General features: G+C 39.6%; 1 protein-coding gene across 2 annotated transcripts; it reads right to left on the bottom strand.

Annotated features, from left to right (window-relative positions):
• Positions 1-232: 232 nt before the first annotated feature.
• On the bottom strand, positions 233-2,695 carry mrpl17 (mitochondrial ribosomal protein L17). Of its 2 annotated transcripts, XM_058648027.1 has the most exons (4): positions 2,599-2,695; positions 2,316-2,508; positions 781-849; positions 233-692 (listed from the first exon to the last, which is right to left on the bottom strand). In XM_058648027.1, exons 2-4 carry the CDS (start codon positions 2,487-2,489, stop codon positions 438-440), a joined length of 498 nt encoding a protein of 165 aa, XP_058504010.1. In that variant the 5' UTR covers positions 2,490-2,508; positions 2,599-2,695; the 3' UTR covers positions 233-437. The 2 variants fall into 2 exon arrangements, with proteins under 2 accessions (XP_058504010.1, XP_058504009.1); XM_058648026.1 differs by having other exon boundaries at positions 2,316-2,694.
• Between the last annotated feature and the right edge of the window lie 6,938 nt (positions 2,696-9,633).

Raw genomic sequence — 9,633 nt, forward strand, 5'->3', positions numbered from 1 at the left:
ATTGCAATATCATGATGGAAAATAATGAAATAATTTGAACCTGATATAATACATATACGTAAATATATCACAGGCCCCTAATGACAAGACTAGACGCTCACTGACCCCCACTGACCTTTGGTCTACATTAACATTTCTTTATACATTAATATTTTATTCCCAATTACCTAAAAAGGAAATTGACTGTACGCATAATTCCTGCAGTTTCGTACACAGAAAATGTACAAATCTCTTACTTTTGGTAGGAAATCACATTTATTAATATACAACAATGACAAATGGTCTTCGCTGCAGCTGACAATGTCGCTTTCGAGCTGTTGTTTAGGTGAAAAACCCGAATCAGTCTCTTTAGGCCACACATTAAGAGTGACTCTAGTAGATTTTCATCTTCCGATCATCAGTCTGCAGCAAACATTTATCAACGGCCATCGTGTGAACTATGATTTTGCAGCCAGCTCTTGTGCCCTCTCCTCTCTGTAGCCTTTCAGCAGCTGGTTGATGAGAGTCAGTTCATTTTGCTTTTTCACTGGAAACAGAGGTGGGAAGGGGTTGCCTTTGTACTCCAGGACAGCCATCTTAGCTCTGTCCAGGTTCTGTCTGTTGGGGATGCGCACCATCCGTGTGTAGCCTCTCGAATGAGTCTCAAACCGCGGGGCAAGGACCTTGAAGAGCTTTGGGACCAGGTCCTTCTCCTGAGAAGTGGGAAACACATTCAGTCACATTATTCATTCAGATTAGAATGGCACAACTTTGCAACATTGGGTAAATGCAGATACATACCGTCAGCCAGAAATTGGCCATTTTCATAGCCTTCTCATCAGTGTCCCCCTTTTTGGCGTAGTCAATCAGCTGTGAACAAATAAAACCTAACATTACGAAGAGTCTGCTTAGAATAGGAATATTTAACATTTTAGTTAATCTTTTCACAAAAATACTCATTTCAAAAGCTGAAATAATAACACGGTTGTTGTCACCATGGAGGTGAGCTTGTGCTTAACCATCCTTTCTTTACTATCACAGTCCAACATGAGCGTTCATCCTCACAGTCTTTTGTAAATAAGAAAGGAAGATGTCACACACAACTTTATGGTAAACCTTTCAGAAAGGAGTGGAGGATCATATTAAACTGACACATTATCAGTGCTGCCTTGGCTGTGTGTGCCCCCTGCTGGCCCTAGTGTGCCACTGGAGGCTTGCTGAAAACACTGAAATGATGGCACAACATAATGGGAAAAACAGCCTTTACCCACTTAAAAAAATAAACACCTGCTTATGTCTAAGATAAGATGACTGGTGCTCTGTTTTGTGGTTTGACAGACTATTCTGACTGGAAATTGCAGCTTGTAAACCACTTTCTCCCCTACGCCAAAGCCCATACAGAAAAGGACTGTTTTTATCTCACTGGGACAAAGGAGCTGCTCAGTTCCTGCTGTGTTGTTTGGTAAGTTTGTGTAATTTTTGTAAATCTGAAATAACAATCACAACATAACACATTTAAAGTCACTGTGATCAACAACACCTGTCTGCCATCATGTAAAATTGCAGTGTGACTGGTTTATAAAACGACACAAACACATTTCAATTCAGCAAAGGGCTGTGTAAGAACAAGATAAAGCACTAAACTTATTGTTTGGATATCACAGACTTTAGCAGGTATATATTAACTTAGGTGAGCCTTTTATTCAGTGGCTGAAATCAGTTTTTCTTGTGACCCCAAAGGTGGTGAATGCTATCATTTTAGTGTGTTCCAGTTCTACGCTCTTTGTGTGTGCAAAATACCACATGGAGTGTTGTTATGGACTGCTATAGCTATCAACAGCTCATACTAAATACGGTTGTATCCATGATTTCATCACATCTCAACTGCAACACGGGCAAATCTGACGTGACGTCACTCTCAGTTCCGATCTCCGAGGTACATGGAACGGCAGCGGCATGCATGGTGAAGTCAGTGTGGATTATGTACCAGTACCTCATTCAAATGTTAAACTCCCATCAAATACATATGTGTGTATATATGTATATAAATAAATATATACATATGTATGTATATATATATATATATACATATGTATATATACATACATATGTATATATATACATACATATGTATATATATGTGTATATATATATACATACATATGTATATATATATATATGTGTGTATATATATACATACATATGTATAAATATATATGTATATATATATATATATATATATATATATATATACACATGTTGATGTCATGTCACCTTGATGCAGTTGTTGTGGTGAAACGCTGTGACCAATGAGCCAACTGTGTACTGTTACTCACCTTTTCAGCGTAGAAGCGGACTTCATCTGCTCTGCCCCGCGTGGTTTCGACCCTCTCATGTCGGACCAGTCCCGTCAAGATGTTCCGCAGCATGTTGATCCGGGACTCCGGTCCCATTCCCATCCTCCGGGCCACCCGGCCGTGTGAGATCAACATATGCAGCGTGAGACGCATCCTGACCGGTTAGATTCTCCTGCGAGTGTCCGCGACAAAGATACGTCAAAGTGACACTATGTACAATTGTATTGTTTTAAAGTGACGCGTCTAAGCGTTTGAAACTGACCTGCGAGTGGAAAAGAAACGTTACATTAAAGAAACAACTCAGTGCGGTCAGTGTCAGCGCAGTTTGACATTGGTGGTGCGTCGGTTTACTGGTCCGGCTTGGCGCTGGAACGGGGCCACAACAGTTCCGCTTCCGACAGCGAAAAAAGGGCCCGAAAGGAATGATAATTAAAGAAAAGAGAAAAAAACAGAAAGATAAAGCCTCGACAGAATTGATTTAACCGTGGCTATATGCATTCATTGAAATAAGCTGTTGTTGTTTTTAAATAACTCAGGTAATCTTCTTATCAAACTTCAAATCAGTGTCTAGCTTTATAACCATGGGTTTGTTGTAGAGGTGCTGCCTGGGCCAAACACTATTAAAATGTGTACTTATATGACAATAATACTATCTAATGATAATAAGAATGATAACAATAATAATAATAATAACAACAACAACAACAACAACAATAATAATAATAATATATCTCATATTTTTTCTGTACCCAGTAAAAAGGTTATGGAGCTGATTCTTATTACACATCGTATAACTAACTTTCAGTAATTTATGAAACATGACTGACTGTGGAATGACCATGAGTCATCGATGTACGTCTTTTTTAAACCTCTATTAAACTTTCCTTAGGTACAGAGTAATGATGCTATGCTTTTCCTCTTGAGAGTTATGACACAGCTTATTAATATTTCTCATCACAGATCAGGGCAGCTTTTTAATCTTACTGTTAGATGAGATTTTTTTTCTTCCCTAAACTTTGAAATGAGTTTGTTTCATTAAAGAGAGGGAAGAATGTAAAATATGATTTATTTTATGGATTTATTTTTGAGAGCCAGTTCAACATGGATGTTTTTTCATATATGGTTGTTTTGTTTTATGGGATGATCAGGAACTATTTTGTGTGGCACACCTTGTTTTGCAGTGTTGTGATTGAGATGGGCGGAGTGATATGTAATGGTGATGAGGTGAGATCCTGCTGTTCAAGTGATGAGAGGAAGAATAAACTTGTGCACCTTTTTGAGTGAAGGAAGGCGTTTTCTCTCCCCTCCAGCCTTCTTAACAGAACCAGGATTCCAACAAGCACAAGGCAAATTATTAGCATAATGAGATGACCTGAAAGGTCAATGCAAAGATGGCAGTGGATGTAAATTACAGTTACATCAGGTGATACCAATTCCTTAGTTTTAGTGAAGTAAAATAAATTTCCAGGAAATTGTTCTTATTTTTTGGTGTGTATTAAGGATGTGTTAAATACAGAAGTAATGAGCAGGTTTGTGTGTAAGTATAAGAAATTCTAAGGTATAAATTATTAAAGTCAGCTCATTCGAGTAAAGTAAAACTCATTTTAAGTTCTAATTTCTCATATAACAGAATCTGTTTTTCCACGTTTTAAGGCACATCAGTCGGATGTGGCTGTAGATTTACAGTATTCTATACACAGTATTTTACTTTGTTTAACCCATTAGCAGATCAGAAACTACATTTACAATTTTTTTAAATGGATTTTTTTTGCAGCATCTTTTGAAAAAGATGTATTTCATACATGAATGGTTCTACATACACTACAGAAACTGATTTTCAAGAAAGTAAAATAAGACTAATTTCCAGGAAATTGTTCTTATGTTTTGCCTAAAAAGAAAAATTATAAACATAATGTAATTCAAAGAAAATGATCTAACTTTGCCTCGATAAGATATTACAGCTTACCTTAAGCTTTTTGGCCTGTTTTTCCATGTTTTAAGTAACATTACAGTCAGCCAATGGCTGCAGATTAACAAGCTAACAAGCAAATTCCTCTAGGGAACATTATTAGAAAGCACAACATACACTTTCATTGTTATGCAGATGACACACAGCTATATTTATCAATGAGGCCGGATGAAATAAATCAGGTTGTTCAACTCCAGGAATGTCTCAGAGACATTAAGTCCTGGATGACCTGTAACTTTCTACTTTAAACTTTTATACTCGGCCCTAAACACCTCAGAGAAAAACTTTCTGATCACATTGTCACTTTAGATGACATCACCATGGCTTCCAGTTCCACTGTGAGGAACCTTGGAGTTACTTTTGACCAGGAAATGTCATTTGATTCACACATAAAACTCATTTCCAGAACAGCCTTCTTCCACCTGCGGAACATTATGAAAATTAGAAACATTCTGTCTTTACAGGATGCTGAAAAACTAGTTCATGCTTTTGTTACATCTAGATTAGATTACTGTAACTCCTTATTATCAGGATGTTCCAACAAGTCTGTTAGAACCCTTCAGTTCATTCAAAATGCTGCAGCACGAGTTCTGACAGGAACTAGAAAGAGAGACCATATAACTCCAGTGTTAGCTTCTCTACACTGGCTCCACCCACAGTTTAGAATTCCATTTAAAATCCTCCTCCTCCTCACGTACAAAGCACTTAATGGTCAGGCCCCTTCATACCTGAAAGACCTAGTCTTACCTTATCACCCTAACAGACCACTTATGTGACAACCAGTGGGAGTTAGGACCAGGACACAGACTTAGAGCTGAGCAACAAACAGGTTTATTTGGTGGAAAAGTTTAGCAGGAGGGGGGCTGAAGATGGCAGGTGGAGGGTAGCTGGGAGAGGAGCGGGTCCAGGGAGGCAGCGAGCAGGTTGGAGGATCTTCTGAAAGAAGTAGAAAATCACGAGAATGAGTTCACAGAAGCACTGGGAAGAATCAGTTTGAAAACTTCAGAGATCGCCCTGGCGTAGTTTACCACTCATGAACGGTAACTATCTGGCAGTGAGCAGCTTGAAAGCTTGAAAGCTTGAAAGCTTGAGTATTTGAGCAGGGCCTTGATGAGGTGATTGGTGCCAGGTGTGAGCTGCAGCTGCCTGAGCCTGGGACCTGCTCCTAGTGAGAGAGTGACACCCCAGGGAGGGAGGGGGAAATGCAGGAAAAAAGGAGACTGCCAGGCATGGATATGACAACTTAGGTCACAAAATACAGGTTTACTTGTGGTTCCCAGAGTCTGTAAGAGCAGAATGGGAGGCAGAGCCTTCAGTTACCAGGCTCCTCCTCTCCTGTGGAACCAGTTTTTAATGACAGTTCGGGAGGCGGAGCCTCTCTCTGTATTTAAAGTTAGACTTAAAACTTTCCTTTTTGATAAAGCTTATAGTTAGAGCTGGTTCAGAGAAACCTGGACCAGCTCTTAGTTATGCTGCTATAGACCTAGACTGCTGGGGGATTTTCCTGTGGTGCACGCACATTCACTCTCTCACACTCAGGGTATGAATATGACTTTTTATATGTCATTAACCTTGTCTCTTTCTCTCCCTAGTTTGTGTCTTTCCTTCCTTCCTTCCTTCCTTCCCTCTCTCTCTCTGTATTCTCATCTTCCAGATCCAGTGTTTGAGGCTATCCATATCATACATATCATCACCATTATTATTGTGCTATAATTAAAAGTCGATATCATTGACTGTATAAACTTGTGACTTGATACCAGTCGAGGCAGATGACTGCACATCTCTGAGCCTGGTTCTGTCAGAGATTTCTTCTTCTGTTAAGAGGGAGTTTTTTCTCTCCACTGATGCCTAGTGTTTGCTCATTGTGTGAACTGTTGTGTTTCTCTGCTCTCCTTGATGTTGTCTATGTACAGACTTGAGATAATGTATGTTATGATTTGGCACTATACAAATAAAATTGAATTGAATCGAATTGAATTGAACAGCAAACAGAATAGCACTAGCAACCACAGACTCATAAAACATCCTCAGCATAGTCTGGCAGATGTTAAAGGAGCGGAGCTTCCTCAGAAAATAGAGGCGACTCTGTCCCTTCTTGTATAGGACTTCAGTGTTCTTAGTCCAGTCCAGTTTATTGTCAATGAAGTATTCTAGTCAAGCAACATTCACTTTATTTATTTTTATTGAAACAAGACAATTTGAGAATACAAGTGTTATCTCAATATAATGTTTTAAAGTTAATACTACAACTACTACTAACAGTAATGATATACATAAAAATAATAATAATACATTTTATTCATAGGTGTCTTTCAAAACCAAGAACCAAACCCATTAGAGAGAATGTGTCTGTCTGAAGAGGTGAGTTTTGAGGATGTGGAGGAGGTTGGTGAGGTAATGAAGGGTGAGGTTGTTGATGGCCTTGAAAGTGAGGAGCAGGATCTTATAATAATATATTTATATTATACAGGTATTATATGGCTAATGGAGGGGGTTCTGGTCATGATGTAAGTGGCACAGTTCTGAACCAGTTGCAGTTTATGGACTTATCAAGTAAACCCAATTGGAGGGAGTTGCAATAGTCGACATGTGACCAGGGCGTGAACTATAGAATAGCAGGACTGTTTGTTGAGTGGGATGGACAGAGGTACTACAAAGGTTATGTATGTTGTGTTTAAAAACAGGGTTGCAAACCTAAAAAAGTTGGGAGTAGGAGTTGCCACAGTCTTTATCAGACAGGATGGGAATGTCCAAATCAGGGTTTGACAAGTGAAGATATGTGGAAAAGAAAGCACATTACTGACCACATTTACATGTATGGAAGTATTCCAGTAATGCTGTGACTCATGCAAACACCTTATCCCTGTTACCCAAATATGCCCTTACTCTGGTAATGAGAAACCTGAATAAGATAGCTGGATTATTCCAGTATTAACTGGAACATTGTATACACTCTTCCCTGGGGCATGCTTTTGTGCACAAGGAAAAGGGTAAAAGGTCATTAGTTAAAAAAACATGTTTTCACAAAGCACTCGTCTTCCAGCACATAAGACGTGAAGTAGGACAACTGTTTGCAAAAGCAGTGTTGTATTATTTTTTTTTTTCTAGGCTAAAAGCAGGGAACACACAGGATAAAAAGCAGCTGCATCTTCACCTAAAAATAGCACAGCAGACCGTGCATGCTCAGTTTGTCTGGGTAGCGGGCGCTACAGGGTGTCAGGTATACAGGAATATGATTGTGGTATTGCCAGTCTTTCATAATAACCAGGGTAGGCTCAGTGACTTTGTGCTGTTTTAACTTCCCTGCACTGGCTTATTACAGTCCTGTTCTGCCTGTTATGCCGTTCCAAAAGCAGCCCATAAAACCTGTGAACAAACTGCTTTTAGCTACACCAAACACATCAGATGTGCTATTTGTATTGATACCTTTATAAAGAACAAAACACTTTTTGTGTTTGGGTGACACAGGATTAGTCTGGCTCTCTTTTTTCTGGCCTGATAGGATGTTTGTGTTTTTGTAAAAAACAACCTTTTATTGGATATCGTTAAATGTTTGTTTTACATTGGATGCTTTTTTCCCCCCTGCAGGGTTTTAAGACAATATAATTCCTTAAAATTCCCACAGTTGGAAAATTTGTGTTACAGCAGTGCAGATTGTTAAAAAAAAAGGTAATAATTGGAACCATGCATTATAAACATGATCCATAAACCATTGAGTGAAGAACTTACTCCATCCATTAATGCACTTAATGTTTTTTTTTGATGTGAAAGCTAATACAAGCATTGTTATTCTTACTGTTTTATTGAAGGTAGAGGTGCGTAATGTCAGTCAGTCATTACATGTGTTAGTCATTACTCACTTGCAAGTTTTTTACAAGGAACACAAGCCTGTCTACAGTATCTGGCTTATACCTGCACCTGCATATAACTCTGGGCCTGCTGCACTAGCCCACTGTGAAACCTAAACTGCTTCAGGAAAACCAGGATAATCAAGGTCCACACATCCAGTCTTTTACTCCACATTTTATCAGTTGTATCATTACTCCCGCCAGTAGCAACAGAAAGTGTCACTTGTCCATCATAATATTTCACAGAATAAACATACCCATTAAGTCCAACAAATGCTCTCTCTATTTTAGACTTTTCCATTTAATTGGGCGTAATCTTTCTTTACGGGGTGCCGCATGGACTACTGTGTCGCAAAATCCAATACAAACTGAATTACCTGCCACAACAGGTGCTGCGTATCTAGAATCTTCTCCGGTGGTTTGCGGAGTTGTTCAGATTGAGAGGAAAAATTGAGGGATTCTGTCGACACACACATGAACAAGCTGTTATATCCACATCACACATGAAAAAACAAACCCTTAAAGAGGATTTATTGTTTTTACCCCCACTGTCCCATGAACACTGCACACATGTGCACTCATACATGCAAAAGTGGGGGTAATTTACTATGACAACATGGCACTGTCACAAATTGACCTGCTATGTAATTTCTGGGTGGAACTGTGCACCCTACATGTGAAAGTGTGAAAGTGTACCTCTCCCACCCTTAGCTTTCTCTGGAGCTGATATCCAGGTTGGAGTGGCTGCAGCCTCTGTTCCCAGTCTCCTTGATTCTAAGCGTGATGCACATGAACATGGGTCAGACGAGTGAATCACTGTGACAGGCTGAGCACAGTGTGATTATTACCTGCCAGGGTGCTGAGTGAGACATCCCTTTTACCTTTGTGTGCTATGCGCTTTGTGGCTCCGCCCAGTCTGCTTTATTCCACAGGTGCCTCCAGTTCAGCCATCAGGCAGAGTGCATAAAAGCTTGGGCAAAGCTGGGACGTGCTCTCTCTCTCTTCCTCCTGGAGCCATGCAGACAGCGTGGCAAACCACTGAGCAGTGTTTCCTTCTGTGCAGCTCGGGAAGCTGTGTGTGTGTGTGTGTGTGCGCGCGCGCGCGCGCGCGCGTGATGGTGAGATGAAGCATCATGAGGCATTGAACCACTTGAGCCCATTGGTTCGAGAAAGGGTTCATTTCTCGAAGCTTCATGTGCACACAAAACCACCTACTGGCCAAGTGTATAATCACAGGCAGCTGTATCTGAACCACATAATGTGTGATGCATTGAATTTTTGTGTCTGTTGGGAATGACTATGAATTACAAAAAATGTATGACCAAATAATTTCTGTACATAAATTATCACATGTGTATAATACATTTTTGAATGTATTCTGTGTGTGTAAATTTTCCCAAAATGTTAATATGATAATATGGCAGGTTGTGCAATGTTTTTCTGAAAATGGCATGGGCGTAATCAGGCAGAGGACAGTGAA

Source organism: Solea solea, chromosome 13 (genome assembly GCF_958295425.1).
Source record: "Solea solea chromosome 13, fSolSol10.1, whole genome shotgun sequence".
Lineage (NCBI taxonomy): Eukaryota > Metazoa > Chordata > Actinopteri > Pleuronectiformes > Soleidae > Solea > Solea solea.

Bases quoted from the DNA above. Each gene is read 5' to 3' on its own strand.
- mrpl17 (XM_058648027.1), bottom strand. From the start codon at position 2,489: ATGCGTCTCACGCTGCATATGTTGATCTCACACGGCCGGGTGGCCCGG. The intron at 850-2,315 runs GTGAGTAACAGT...ATTTGTTCACAG, and splicing joins TCCGCTTCTACGCTGAAAAG to CTGATTGACTACGCCAAAAA. The intron at 693-780 runs GTATGTATCTGC...CCCACTTCTCAG, and splicing joins TGGCCAATTTCTGGCTGACG to GAGAAGGACCTGGTCCCAAA.